We start from the raw sequence: 16,216 nt of genomic DNA, 5'->3' as shown, positions 1-16,216 counted from the left end.
TATCGGTGGTTCCCTCTTTTGAAAGGCTCCATCAACACACCCCTTTCTTTTCCGTTTATGAAAATTAAATGAAGATGGGCAACCAATGACAGTGAACTGTGGGGAAGTGTGGAATTTGTAGAACCATAATCTCAATTTATGTATAAAAATTTGAAATTTTAGAAAGAGGATTCAAGAAAGACTTTAAAAAATAAAAAGGAACTATAAAGTATTATTTTCTTATTCATAAATGGGAAGAAGTAAAGGTAATTAAAGCGTTTCAAGCTTCAAATTAAGTTCGAAAAGTTTTCTCACTTTAACCGACTTCAATGACAAACAAATTCTTGTGATATAATTTCCAACTATTAAGGAGGTCCTCGTATTTTTCCAAGCAGTTTTCCTTTCACATTTTCACTGTACTCATATGGGAAAGTATATCTGTGAGGGTTTTTGCCTGCAGCTGGCGCAGCTCGCAAAATACTAAACGTCATGTGACAAACAGTTCAATAAAGTACAAAATGTGCGGAAAATCGCAAATGTCATGCGGGGAAAATCTCACAAAGGGCGCAGCGTTTACCATTTTCCTGCAGCACCATGGCAATGGAAATGGAAATGGAGCTGGGAAATTGCGTTCGAGCAGTAGCATTTCCATGCTGCAAATAAAGACGACAATTTGGCCGCGAGGCGAAAAATTATGAAACGAATGCGGTGGGGGGCGAAAAGCAGTGGAAAAATATGTGGATTCAAGGAAAAGCGGTGGGGCAAAAGTAAACTTAACGTGCCAGATAAATATCCTCTGACAGACAGACAGCGGAGAGATAAAGCCCAGGATCGGGTTTTCTGTGAGGGAATAGGGAGGAGCTGGAGCTGGGAGCCCAAGAGTGTGGCAATAAATTTGTGAAAAGCAACAAAAAACAATACCGAAAAGTGGCTTTGGCAGATTTCGAGCTGGCTGCGTGTAAAAAGTTTTTCCCCCTGGAAAATTCAATGCAATGGCAAAGGGTGGGAATTGCATTCTGCACTGACTTGCATTCGGGGGCATTGCCGCCGCATTTGCCAGACATTCAACTTTCAACTCTTGCCACAAGCCAACTTCCTTTCCGCCTTCCCCCCCTGGCTTGTTTGCTGTTAGTTTTCCTCGTTTTCCGTTTTCAGTTTTCAGTTAGAGTTTTCTGTTTCTGTTTCTGGTTGTATTTGTTTCCTTCTCGGCTGACACTTGTTTCTCGGCGGGGCATAAGGCAACAAGGAGCTGGTGTGATCCTTGGACAGGCACGTACGCTATTGGGGGCGTGGCGCCAAGTGTTGCATACTTTTTAGGGGAATGGCCTACGCGAGGTGACTTTAAAACAATATATTAAGGAAATATCAGTAAAGTTCAAAAAAGTGGTATTTTATAATAAACAATTACTAAGTAAATACAGAATGATGGGAGATTGAAGATATTAAAACTTTTTGTGACCTTTAACTTGAGATTCCTAGAAAATACTCTAGTTAAGTTAGGTCTTTGATATGCAGACATCAAAGACCTAACTTAACTAGAGTATTTTCTAGGTTAATGACTTCTTAGTTAATGACTTTAATTTCTTTGGGTATCCAGCTGAGGTTTTAAATTGTTTAAAAATATTAAGGTATTTGTAGTAAAATAACCCCTTAAATCCTGCTTAGCATTTGCCGTTTTCAAGTGCAACTTTTCTTCCAACTTTATTTCTATTTTACTCCCACGCTTTCAGCTGGGTTGTATAATCAACATAACAAGCACAACTGCCAGTTTACGAGTCTGTTAATGTCTCACACACACCCGGGGCCACGCACACCACACACATCCAGCAGCTATAGCTCCAGGGACTTGACTACCAGCCAGACGAGCTTCCTGGCCATGTCCTGAACCAAACTATACGTTCTATAGAGTATGTCTGAGCCCGGCTCGCCAGCGCTTCCTGCCAAAAGTGTCGATGATGCTGACGGTTAGCGCCAAAGTCGTTGCACTCATCAGAGCGGTTCCACCCTAAAGCTTCCCCTCTTTCGGTAGGATACCTCGTCTCCTTTTTTTGTAGGAGAACTCATGCCACAGGAAACCTTGCCACAGTTGCCCACCAAAAGTTTATTTATCTTGTTCGGGCTGGCAATGCACTATGGTTAGGATTTTTTGATATTTTAGAATTGAAATTTTGACAACTACTTAGAATGTAATCATTTTTTTGATCCAGTAATAGTATATCACACAATTTTTTAATATTTTATACGTTAATCTAAGGAAAACTTAGGGAACTTAGGCAAGCTACAAGTTTTGAATTATTTTCCTTACAACTTTGTTCATTTTCCTACCACAGTCTTGAAACCGCTTTATGTTAATGCACTTAAATTTAGTTCGCGGCAAAAGTGGGCGTTTTTTGGGGGCGTGCCTGGGCACGGGTTGTTGCAGTTTTGCCTTTGCTGCCAATGCCGCCGCATTTTATTACATGCATAATTCCACCAGGGGATCGACGCTGGTCCACTCTTGCTCCTGGGAGCTCCTAGCTACCAGCTCCTAGCTCCTGGCTCCCAGCTCCTCCTTTAACCATATCTACTGCCACATCCATTTCCAACTCCATCTGCGTCCCCGCTGCTCGTCTCTTATTTATTCGCATCGTCTGGGCCATGAAAGCGCCAAACTAATGCCGTCGAAACTAATGGTCCAATTCGAGTGGCTCGACGGCATCCTCATTTCGGCAACGGACTGACTCCTGCTGCCTGCCGACTGCCGACGTAATCCTGCCTCGCCAGGATTGTAAAATTTTCCAGTTAATTTTAGCATCGTCCGCATCCTCGGCATCCTCATCGCGTCTCTCTTGCATTTGACAAATTAAAATTGCATGAGCGGAAATGCGGCTTAAAGTTTGCGCCGGATGTGGCTGACTTGAAGTTTGCTGGCAGCTTCCTTTTTGTGAGAAATGCCAAATAAATTACTTTCCATGCTGCATTTATCCCTAGTGCTTGGTGTCCTTTGGCCAACAGGTGGCTCAGAGTTGAGCTTGTTGGATATCCATCATCACTTGGCTGCATAGGCTTAAGGTCTTTAGAGTTCTTAGGTGGTGAGTGTACTGCCTTAAAGTCCTTTTAAATTCAGAGGATATAATAACTTCTCTTATTACCCGCAGTAATTTGAAGTCAATATTTATTTTTACCCCACAAAGGGTTTAGAGTAACTAATCTCTATTTGGCAAAAGGTCCTTGATCCTTTCTGCCTTTGGAAATTCCGCTGGCTGGCTACTAATGTTAATGAACTGCAGCAAAACGCTTTGAGAGGGAGGAAGGACTCTACTCTACTCTCAGGTGGACGCACGCTCACCTCTTACCTGTTGATTTATGGTGCCCTCTCCGCGATGCCGCTTAATTTGCGAGAGTTTATTAAATATGCCGGAGCAGCAGCTCTCCTTCTACGTGAGTGCTGAGCTGCATCCAGCAGAGGATGCCATTAGTTGGGGGAAGTGAAAATTCCTGCTTAGCCCTGGTATCCCGATTCCCGGAGGATGCATTTTGTTGTGTTGCTCCTCCACCGCCGGCTTAGCGCTCAATGGCTCTATTTGGCGAAGCCACCTTCTTTCCCAAAAAGTACTAGTAGTAGTAGTAGCAGTATCCTGTACTATCTCTGGCACCTCTGCAAATATTTCATTTCATTTGTGTCCGGGCAGTGACTTATGATGATGAATGTAAATGCTACTGCACTTTTCCTACCTTCCAGGCAGTTTTCGCCTGAAGGATTTTCGCTTTTCGCGCTTTAAATTTGCACAATGATTCGGAGAATTTTCCGCTACGTGTTTTACTCAATTGTCACGTCACACAATGTTGGGGAATGATGATCTCTTGCTCCCTCATATAAATGTGGCAACAATTTCCTCTAGCATTTCATGTGAAATTAGATAACTATTCCATTGAACTGTAGCAACAAAATGGAGAAATGCGTTAATAACATTTAATGTGTGCATTCAACGGAGGGTGCAATACTTCTCGTTTCTCTAATGACATTTGCCCAAGTTCATTTCGATTCCTTCAACACTTTTATGGCAGTCATTCAGAGTCCAGGGGGCTGGCTAATTGAGTTTATAGTCGCCTCAATCGCTTTTGCATCCCTTTTGTGATCTTGGAGTACACTGGGTTTAATATCAAAAGTTTAAACATTCAAAGAGAAGGGACATATATTTAAGAGAATATTTAAATAGAACCTATAATAATGTTTGAAAATTATGTAACATAAATGTATAATTATAAGGATTTACTATAGTAGATTCCTTTGTAATTTTATAGTTTTTTTGAGAGCTAGAATATTTTACTTCTAAAAAAATGCTCTATGTTTTGAAACTATAGTTATATCTTTCTTATATTTCCAATTATTTAAACTTCTTTCCAAAAATGAGTAACACTGTTCATTTCCCTTTATCAGGGGGCCTTCGCATTGCATACTTTTGTGCGCTTAAATGGGAAGAAGAAAACTTTTGCCGCCTTTGCAAGTTTTTCGCAAGTCTTGCAGAAAATTATACAAAAGGCAAAAAGCTTAAGGAGTTGAGGAGCTCCAGGGCTGCCGGGAGGGAATATAGTGGCATGCAAATATGCATTTGATTACACGCTCCAAACAAAGGCAAAATGATAAAAGTTGCGCGCCAGCCGCATTGCCATTTTCCACTGCAAATTTTCCCACCCAGCAGCTAAGTAAATTTGTGTGTTTATTTGCCAAAACCTCAGAGGAAACTTTTGCTTGCAACACCCATCCACCCATAATTTTCGTCGGGGAGGTGCGGAGCAACAAAGAAAACAGAAAATGTCAATCGACCAAGTGGAAAATTTTCATTAAATTAAAAAAACGCGCACCATTTTCCTGTCACTGAAAAACTGTCGCTACAAAAAAAAAAAGACTTGCAAAAGCAAACCCAATGAATGTGCAAAGTTTTTATGTTTTTGGCTGCCGGGCGGTGATTTTCCTTGCACTGAGGTTTTCCTGATGATGATAGTCGTTCCCAATTTTCCCCGCCGCCACACCTTATTCCTTTTGCTTTTCCCCAAAAAGGTTGTCAGACAAAACGAATAAAAGTGCTTAGGCAAGCGGGAAAAAAAGAAGCAGAAATTGCATGCGAAATTCTTATCGATAAAGAAGTGATGAGACTGAAACTATGCAACAGTTTTCTCAGGAGGAAGTTACAGTGGAACTCAAGTTAAAGAAGGTTTCTTTAACTTACTCAAGACTTTTGAATTAGTATTACCAACTAATTCATGTTCGTAACTAGTGCTTAGTATTAATACCCTTTAATTTTAGTCTGAAGATTGTAACTCGGTGAAAGAGGAATTTGCCATCCTATAAAGCATATATATTCTTGATCAGAATCAAAAGCCTAAGCGATCTAGCTATGTCTAGTAGAAAAATACATTTTCGAAATTTTTTCAAAATTTTATAGCGTTAAAAATGTCAAAAAAAATTAGAAAAAAAAAAATTTAATTTATTTTATTCCTTATTCAGGTATTTAGATTTATTCACCTAATAAAAACTATTATAGGAACGGTTTCCGAGTTGAAATTAATGCTTTTTTGGCTGAGTTATGAGATTTTTAAACTTTGATTTATCGAAATAATTGTCATACAAAATATCGATTTCAAATTTGATCTATAATTCAACTGCAAATAGCAAGAACTACACTTCTGATTCCGAAAAAAGTTTCTTTTCTTGTTTTAATTAAATTAGAAATGCCTTCTCCTTTAAAGATTCCATACGATGTAAATATAATTATTTTATTAAAATGAATAAACTTTCCACGACTGTCAGTTTAGTAAATCCTTGACCACACTGTATTTCAAAAAACCCCTTATATTCTCTCCCTCCCTGCACATTCAAATCCCCTTACAAATCCTTTCACAATCGAATACAAAATGTCAGGCCTCTGTGTTCCCTTTCCACAAAGTCTCGAGGAAAAGCCTTTTACAAAGCCAGCCACAATTTGCTTAACAAAAAACCTTTTGACTTGAGCTTTCCTTTCCTTTTCTTGACTTGTTTTTTTTTTGTACTTGGTTTCTTGGTCCCCGGGGCTCTGCTCAATCAATCAAAGGACGCTTGTGACTTTGGGGAACCCCCTTTGATCCGTCGCTGCTAAATAAGTCGTGTAAACTGGCAAAATATTTGCGGTCTTTGGCTGAAGGATATTCCGGCTTCTTGTCATCGAAGGAGAAGGACTCTAATGAAGTGTTGACTGCTGTCCTCGAAACCTTTGCCATGGCCCATGGGCAGTGGTGACAGGTCAGCATGTTGAAATTATGTCCAAGTCCCACTCTGTTTCCATCAATATCAATTTCTGGTTTTGGCTTAATTTGCTCGTTTTTTCATGGAAACCCTTGGGAGGGAAGTTATTGCCGTTTTTGTTTCAAACGTGGGAGAGTTCACAAAAGGACACATATTTTTTTGGGCACATTAGAAATATATTTATGACCTTTTTATGGCGTAATTTTGTTATTTTATTTCTAGAGTTGGACCCAATTTTAATGGTCTTTTGTAAATGTTTATCGGGCTTGGATCAATTTTTACTTAAGGTAGAAGATAAAGAAGTAATTTGACTTGAGGAAGCTCAAGGTTTAGGGCTTCAAGTCCTATGATATTTATATTTTTGTTTAATGAAAGTATTGTCAATAATAACTAATATTTATGTGAATGGATCTTCGTTGAGATGGCTCTCATTTTTTCCATCATTTACCACAGGGAATTGTACATATTTTTTCAAGGAGTTTTGACTTTTAAGGTGGGAAATCTATGACAGATTGATGGGTACACTCCCACTGCCTTTTGCTCGTTGATTTCTGGCCTGTCGCTCGACACGAAAATGATTTTAAATTTGTTGTTTTTGGCTCTGGTCTTTTGGCGCTCTGTCATTGTCAATTATTTATGGCGGACGGGAGGATCAGGAAAGCGCCTCGGGCTTTTCCTAGCCATTCCCCTGTTTCCTTTCCGCTGTGCATTGCGTGTCAGCTGTACAGTGTGCCTTCCTTTTTTTCCGCGTCATTTTCTGAAATTGGCATTTAGTTGGCGACGAACGGGATTTACAGAAAACTCACTCGCGGACACGTATACACATACAACCAGAAAAACACTCAGAAATACAGGGATACACTGAGAAACAATATTATAGATGTGAACTTAGAGAACTAAAAACTTATAAATTCACATAGAATTTTTCGACAAAATCAAAGTTTAAAAAACTCATAACTCAGCCAAAAAAGACTTAATTTTAATTTGGAAAGCTGTTCTGTGCTAGTTTTTAGTACCTTAATAAATCTGCATACTCAATTTAAAATGTAAAAATAAAAATAAATTTTTTTAGTTATAAAAAATTGAAAAAAATTTCAAAAATTTAATTTTCAACGGGAATCGGCTAAATCGACTCCGCTTATCACACTGATCAAGAATATATATGGTTTATAGGGTCGGAAATGACTACTTAACTTTTAAATAGAATTAATCAATTTAAAAGTATATAAATATCAAAGTTACAACTTGCTGTTTTTATTTTAAAAATGATTTCTACTATTAAAAATTATTTCCTAGAATATTCTAAAATATATTCTATCTACCCTTTTCTCTTAGTGTATTTGCCTATCTGTACTGGTTGTCTGTGTGGCATTGGTTTTAGTTATACAATGGGTGCATTCACCTACGCGATGTCCCGCTGCGAGGTTCCTTCCCTTCCCCCTCCTAACTCTCTGGAAAAGTCCCTCCCTCCCCCTCCTTCGGTCCCGCCCCTTTAACCGCCGCCTGTCGCTCAGCATTTTGGTTTTTTCTACAGTCTGCCGCACTTCCTTTACATGTGTGCGAGTTCTCGTTTCGTTCTTACTGTGTTTTGTGGGAAAGTGTTGCCGATATCTGTTACTGCATCGCTGCGTTCGTCTGTCCGTGTGTCTGTGTGTCTCTTTCTGGCTGCTGCCCCGTCTCTGTCTCACATTTCGTTTATTAAATGACAGCACGATATCTGCAAATGAAATTTTCCTTCAACGCATTTAGCCGCTGCCGCCGTCATCGTTGTCGTCGCTGCTGCTGCTGTTGCTGCTGCTGCTGCTGTTGCTGCTGCTGCTGCTGCAATTGCTGCAATTGACAGTCAGACAGATAGATTGACATTTAAGCAACACTCTGGTCTCCATCTCCCTCTTCCTCTCTGTCTTTCTTTTTAAACTATTTCCCGTCTCGGTCTTATTTTGTGGTGCATTTAGACGCATCATCAAATTTTGTGTTCTCCACGCGAGTTTTTATGGGATGCAGCACTTTACCTCGAGAGTGTTGCATACTTTTCGGCTTTCTGGCTTGTGTTTACCACTATTTATTGGTTATCAATCAATGGAGACTTAGTGATGGCAAGGTTTTAAATTTGAGAAAAAGTGCCGAAAATATATATAATATTTAATATATGATAAAATATATATTATTCCTTCAAATAGGGAATAAAATTAATGAGTTTACCTCAGGTTTTATTGCTTTTAAAAGCATTGAAACTGCCTATAATATTGCATCGATTCTTGGGTTATTCTTTATCTCGAGGATTTTAGGAGATACACAGTTTGGTTTCTTAATTGGAGTTTTAAACTAATTTAAAATGTTGCTAAATACTATGTCCTGATTTTTTGTATGTACTTTCAGATGCTTTTTCTAGTGAATTTCTTTTCTCAATTTATCAATAATATCAAAATTCTTTAAATAATACCTAAAAAGAAACGTATTTTTAAAAACAATACAACAGTAGATATTTAAGTTAATAAAATTTTAATTATGTTGAGAAATTCTCCTATATATATTGCAAATCAGTCAGTTTTATCCATAAAATACCGTGGTTATTGACAACATTGATGCCTCAAAGGATTTTCGACCCTTTCAATATTGATTGGTTTGACCGTTCCCTGAAAGAAAGTAATTCCATTATGAATGAAAGCCCTCATTCTTTTTCCCAAAAATTATTAAGAAAGCCAAACAAAATTAAGTAGAGAAGAGGATTTTGAGGGGAGAAACCCTCGAACCATTCTCCATGTGAATTATTAGCCACCATTTGAGCTGGGGCAAAAAAAAAAAACAGCAACGGAACAAATGAAAAAAACTTGCCCCAAATCTCTGTAGAAATCTTTAGCAAGTCCAATTAGACGTTTGGCAAATGGACACAACAGCAACCAGGAGCGGCAAGTCCGGCCGTAGAGGCGTCCGTCCGGAGTTGGCAAACTAATTGTTCAGCATGAAGCGGCAAAAAAAAAGGAGAAATAGAAAAGAAAAATATTGCAGCCAAAGTTTTGGCGAGATTTTGTTGTTTGTGTGCAACAATTGTTGCAAGTCAGTTGGTGGCGCTAATGAAAAACGACAGGAGTTCAGGGGGGAGGTGGAGACATAGTTCCAGGGGAAAAGCCAAGTAGGAAAAAGCTACTGCCATTAAATTTTGCTTAATAAAGTTGCAGCTGCTTCACAAGCAAGAGAAAAAACAAGTAACGAAAAAAACTGCCAAGCATCAGCACTTAATTGTTTGAACAGTCCAAAGGAAGGAGCGGAAATTGGTAGCATCCCCTTTTAACTCCTTCCTCATGTTTCAAAGGATACAAATGTATATATATGTATATATCCAACACCTGGAGGCAGTTCTCAATCTTAGTTCTCCCCCTTGATGTCTTGATGATGTCTTTCCGTACGCTCAAATTGAGTTAATTAAATGAAGGCAGGCAGGTGGGGCGATGGGGTATATATATAAATATATTTTCACCTGGCACGAATGGAATTAATGAGCATAATGGGCGGGAATCTCAGCCAAACTTAAATGGCGGTTTGGGAGAAAGTTTGCAATTACCGAGCATTTATTTTTGTTAAATTCTAATTAATGCAAAACAAAGAAAATCTCACAAGGAGGCGGGACGTTGAAAAATCTTCGCTTTTACTGGACCGACTGCACTTTAGTTTTTCTTCTGCTTCGTCAGCTTTTAAATCATTTAAATTTTCCGCACGCATAAATAAATATTGACTTTTGTGGCAGGCAAAAGAAAAAGTCGAAGAAAACCGAAGTCTGAGGCTGTGCGGCGGCAAATAAATATGCAAATTCTTTGACTTTTGTTTTCAATTAACTTGGTTTTTTTTTTTTGCCGCTTCCGTTGTTGCCTTCTCGGGTTTTCTTTTACGATTTTCCTGTCTTTGTATTCGCGTTTTACATTTTCTTTCTAGTCACACAGAGGAAAAAACGCAAGATTTTTCCTTGTAATGAATGGGAAGTTGTTACTTTGATTTATTTTTCAATAACCTTATTTTTTCCTGTGCAAAAAGAAAGGTAAAAATAAACTTTAGAAAAGGTCTTCTTCTATTTCGGTCGGCAAATTAAGCAAATTTGTTACATTTTGTGGTCCTGCTTTTCGCACATCTTCCCCCCCTTGTGGTTTATGGTCCTGCTGACATTTTGAGTAGTTTTTAATGGTCTCCATCGAACCCAACAACAAACTTGTCGACTTTCCTCGCTGCGGGGCGTTCCAAGGAAAAGAGGAAAATGTCCTTTCTTACTCTGGCCAGCTGGCACACACATGCGTGTGTATATTTGGGTTCCCTGGGTTTTTCTCCCTCATGAAATATGCTCCCTTAAACCGCAAAACTTGGCCTATTCTTGGGGAGAAGTTCCCTCTTTCGGATGAAAAGAAGTCCTGGAAACATTCATTAAACCCATTTATGGTCACTGCAGGCAGCGCTGTTTCAGAGTTGTAATGACCAGCTTTAAGTCTTTGAATATGACTTGACTTGTGCACTAAGTTTGCATTATGCCCGAGGAAACCCTTTCAAGTCGTTGGCCACTAACTGGGATTTGCAATCCCCCGTAATGTTCTATCTTGGCAGAAAGGTAGTGAAATGCAATTTTCCACACGACTGGCACATAGTCTAAAGGAAGGGAAAAAATATATAAAAAATAGAGAGTGAAATTTGCATAAATTCCCAGCACATATTGACTTTAAGCTAAGGTAGGTGCCTTGTGGATCGGTGGGGGTGCGGATTATGTCACGGCTTAATTCAATTAGGGCAGATTACGTATACGCCACGTGGCGTATGACCCAAAAGGTCAATGCTACATCTAAATATTTGGAGACGCTCCACAACAAGTCAACTACCTTTTGTGCTGGGAAGCAATCCGCAAACAAATCCTTGATTTATGCGCACATCCTTGGGCAGCCAAAGCCAAACATTTATTTCCTTATCCACTTGTGCCAATGTGATTTCTCGACCCATCCTTAAGAACCTCTGTATGCCATGGACTCTGGTCAGCAATCAAGGCGAGTAAACGAATGGACTACAGTGGTTATTGGTCAGAAAGGGTTAAAAGGTGGTATAAAATTCAATTTAAAATCTAGATGTGTACATTTTCTTTTTAAAATTGTTTTGTTTAAGTTGTAAAGGAAGTTTCTTAACTGGAAACTATATTATAAAATAGAAACTATATTAATCCTGAAGATATCTGGCAGGTATAAATTTGGAACTCATATTTATTTCATACAAATATTATATTTGATTTGTGTAAATCCTTTACCGATCAGTAAAAGGATTCAACTTATTTATGTGTCGCTGCACCTGTTCCTGTTCCTGTTCTTGGGTCCTTTTCCTATTCCAATTCCAATTCCTGTTCCTTCCTTTTGGGCAACTCTCAGTTCGTGCACTGCGTTGATGATGATTTACTGTTGTGTTGCTGCAAGGATTTGAACGTGTACTCGAGCGTGTCTGAGCACGCATTGTGTGTGTGCATCCTGTGTGCATCCGACATCCTTCGAATCCTTAGCATCCGTGCTTGCTGAAACCCGCTTGATACATAACCTTGAATGCGGTTTTGATGTTTGTCTTGCATTCGACTCGAGTCTGGGCTCATCCTGCATCCTGCATCCTACATCCTCTCTGCTCTGTTTGATTATTTGTACAAATGGCCAGTGGAGCTACCATCGTCCTGCCATGTCCTGGCAATTCCACTGCCATGGCCATTGCCATTGCCATGCGAAAAGCGGATTGCATTCGTGTTCATAAATTGTGAAAGCAGCAGCAGCAGCAATGGCAGCCAAGGAATGTTGCTAAAAAATTGCTGATAAATGATCTTTGCTGCCGCGCGTAGATATTTTAATATTTTTTCCGTCTCAAGCTCAAGCTCAAATGCCGGGGCTAAAGTCCGGGAAAAGTCCTTGGCTGAGGGCAAATCAAGTTCACTGCTGCAGCTGCCTGCAATGGCTTTTCCTGCTTTTCCTACTGCTGCTGCTTCTGGTGCTCCTTTTCTGTCTGCTCACTTTGCTAATTCCACATAAACACTGCCAAATGGCAAATCGTCTGAGCTTCGAGTTGGTGTTGTGAGTTTAGTTACAGTCTAGCTGAAGTTTGGAATGGTTTTTAATAAGATATTTAAGTCTGTCAAAAGCGGAAAATTATATATTATATAAAAATTACCTGATTTAGTACTCCCCCAACAATATTAATATTTAAGTCCAAGGAATTTGGACCTATTAAGTATAAAACATCTTAATTAAACAAATCTTTACCTATTTTTAATTCACTTCCTGACAACTCTAAGCCAGTCATAGCTTGGTTACTTTTCCATAGCATACTTTCTGGGGTCAGGATTTGATGGCTGCTTTCACATATGTGTGCCGTCTTTGCTGGCATCAATCTCGCTGAGCTGTCATCAAAATCTCTAGAATTTGGGCTCGTCCTTTAAGATTGTTGTCTTATTAATGATCCCGCATAATTACCCCGCCTCGTATCCTTGCTATTTTCTGTCTGTAGAAGTCTGAATACATGACCAGTCTAAGCCAAGCCAAGAAATGAGAAAAGAAAAACTAATTTTCTGCTGCTGATTTCGAATTAAACTGAATGAATAAATGAAGGAAGCTAGGCTACAGTGCGTTTCGTGTGCTTATAACCAAGTATACTTACTTAAATTATTTTAGTTCATGTAACTATACTAATGATATATTTTAGATAGCTCTATAATCTTTTCAATTATTATTCTATGAACCATATAACATTATTTTTGGTGACTTGTATTTATGAAACCTTCTGTTATTGCAATTTGTGGTTTAATTGTTACAAAGGTCGCTTGGTACTTTCAAAGTTAAGTAATTTCATTAATTCTTGGCTTACCTTATGCAAATGTATTATTATTTGTGTTGTCCTTAACGTTATATGACCCTCTTTTGTACACCTGTGACTCCATGCAATTGGCCTAATCCAAATTTGCTGGACTTGAGCTGGCGAAGCATCCATGAATTTCAATTGCTTTACCGAAATTCCTATGAATTTTCATCATTTATTTAATGTTCTTGTCGCTGCCAGTGGCGTCCATAAAAATTTGATTGAAAGTCGTGGCAGATAAAAGCTTTTACCTTGACTTTCTGCTGTGTGTGTGTGTGGTTGGTCCTTTTATATTTATTTTATTCCGTTCGTTTTCGTTTTCTTTTTTTTAGGAGGCGCTTTTAATTAAAATCGAGTTTATGTGGCGTCCTCGTTGAGCCAAATTACTTGGCAACGTTTTCCTTTTGCCCTCCTGCCTTTCTAAGTCTAAAAGCAGGCAAAGTCTCAATCAAATGCCTAAGACCCTCCTGCCACGCCCACAACATTTTTGGCCTTCATTTGCCAGGCAGCTAGATGCTATTATTTAATTTTTATGCCCCAGCGCTTTTGGCGCCGTAATTTGAGACTTGACAATTTGCCAACCAGCTCAGAGATACACTGAAAAGGAATTTGCATATTAAAATAATAATAACAGTAGTGGTTTTTGAAGTTCTTTATGATCTAAGATATTTTCTTAAAGTGCAAACTGATATTTAAAATAGGAAATATAATATCCTTTTTTTATCTAGACTACTTTGACCTTTAGTTTTTAATTTCTCCTGTGTATCCTTGTTCAAAGTGGGATGAAAACTCCCCACTGGTTACCATAATGATACTCCCAAACCATCTTTTGAGACAAAAGATCTTTTTCCATCTCTCAATGTATAAGGTTATATCTGGTTCAAGAGCTCCGTGCTCCGATTATGACACATTTAGTGGGCGGTCTTTTGGTTAACCACAGAAATTTTATTTATTGTTTTTCTGTCTCAGTTGTGGTTACTTGGCGATTGTAATTTGATTTTCCTGCCAAGAGCGCCAACCCTATAACTAAAACAAGAACTTGAACCACATTTTCCTGAAGGCTTCTTCTTAATTTTTAAGAAATTATAATTAAATCATTATTATTATTATTAATTATTAATTTAATATCTTTGCAGTGCTTAGCAAGGGACAAGGAGAGACCTGTCGGTACCGATTTCTGGGAAAATATGGCGGCTATTGTTGGATTGTTAGCCAGGCCACGATCGTCTATGATAAATTAAAGCCGCAGAGCGTCGTTTGTGTTAATTACGTGATAAGGTGAGTCATTTTCTGATAATTATATATATTTTCTTAATATTTAATGGGGTCCCCAAAGAGTCTGAATTGAGCTGGAATAAGGGTGGTATTTTTTGAGAAGGGGAAACAATGCCGGATATTTGCTCATTACATTTTATCTTTTAATTAAGCCGCTAAGCGGAAAGTGAAATTCTTTTCTTCTCTTTTTTCCCCGCTTTTCCTTGCTACCCATTATTAATCGACTGAATTTAATTTTCTCCTCTCCTCCCCCCTTTTTGGAAATATATATTCGAATTGCCTTGAAATGGGGAGGGGGCGGGTGTGCTGCGTGTGCTCGACATTTGCATTAAGAATTCTTCGCCTCAGTTGGCACTTTATGTAAGATTTTCTTTCTCTCCTCCCCATCGATTTGGTTTTCTAATCCGTCATTTATTGTCGGTCTGGGCTTTGGCCCAGATTTTTCTCTCCTTTTCCAATTTGATAACAGCCACAAATTAGCATCCCGCAATTGAATTTTCCTTCAAAAATTTCCATATTCATAAATCGATTCGATATATTTTTGTTCCGTTTTCTTGGGCTCGTTCTTTTTTCCAATTCGTGTTTGCTCTATAATGGCATTTATTTTTTTATGAATGTTGCGTGAGTCCACGTGCGGGTCAACAATGAATAATAAATTAACAATATTAGATGATGATGATGACACTCCCCCACTATCCCCAAAGTTCTCCTTTTTCAGCTCGACTGGTAAGTACCCCTCACGAATTTGTATTTACTTAATTTAAGCGTATATGAGCAAATATTTGTGCATTGTTTCCTTGTTGTTTTATTTTGTTTGAATTTCACACTTGCCTGAACAGCAGAAAAAAGGTAATAATGAATGAGACTGGTTCTGGTACATCCTACTTGGGTTTTTGATTGTTTTACCAAAAAAGTACAAATTCATTTTTAATTGTAGTCCCCTTTTTTGTGTGTGGTTAAAGCCTCGTGTCGGTTTTCATATAAATTTTGTTAATTCGCTAGCTCATGGGAATCAGCATCATCAGCTAAAAACACACTTTCACTTGGTTAAAATGTATTTTTGTTGACGACATGCCTTCGTTTTTATACAGAGAGAAAAAGGGGGGAAATTTCAATGATTTTATGATATTTTCTACACGAAGAAAAGTGGTGTCTACCTTTGAACAAAATACAAAGAACAATATATTTCATATAGAAATATTATATTTCTTTTAAATAGTTTTGAGCATAAGTATAGTAATGTTAAACACACTAAACACAAATCACTTCCTAAAATAAATCCCTCTATCGTATAGAAATATATTATATATATATTTTTATATATTTCTCACAGTAAAGAATCATAAGAGTTACAAAAATTACCATAAATTCCATTTATGTTTACTTTAAAACCTTGAATAATTTATGTGTCAAATTGGTACATTTGATATCCCTTAAACTAATACATTTTATGACAAATTTCTTTATGTGTACCCCTTATTTTATCCCCTCCTCACCCGCACATGATGACGAGTGCACTGATGCGGTTCAAATGAATGCTGGCAATTTGCTTTTAATTCACACAACATGTGATTAGCCTCCCCCATAACATATATTCCTCTCTCATGTTCTTTTAACTGCGTCAATCAACTTGATTCAATTGTTCAATTCTTGATTAAACTTCCTACAAATCGATTGTGTAAGTACGCAATGTACCATAAAAAAGGGAAAGAGAAGGAATAAATAAATCAAATATGAGGGTGTACGGGAAATTATCAAACATTTAAAAGGATGTATGATTTAACATTGAATAAATAAGATAGATTATTTTATACCTCTATGACTTCTCTAATATTTCCCTCTATGAAT

The 16,216-nt window shown here is 38.1% G+C and overlaps 1 protein-coding gene across 1 annotated transcript in view; it reads left to right on the top strand.

Moving 5' to 3' along the window:
• Positions 1-16,216, top strand: part of sima (HIF-1 transcription factor component sima) — a 69,131-nt gene that overhangs the window by 11,706 nt on the left and 41,209 nt on the right. Inside the window, 1 exon segment of the mRNA XM_086840706.1 lies at positions 14,230-14,371. Coding sequence (XP_086696832.1) covers positions 14,230-14,371 — 142 coding nt within the window.

The sequence above is a fragment of the Drosophila serrata genome, unplaced genomic scaffold, assembly GCF_035046125.1.
Source record: "Drosophila serrata isolate PLE 108 unplaced genomic scaffold, ASM3504612v1 contig_382, whole genome shotgun sequence".
NCBI lineage: Eukaryota > Metazoa > Arthropoda > Insecta > Diptera > Drosophilidae > Drosophila > Drosophila serrata.
The sequence above is the reverse complement of the archived record's forward strand: the minus strand, read 5'-3'. Positions and strand labels throughout refer to the sequence as shown.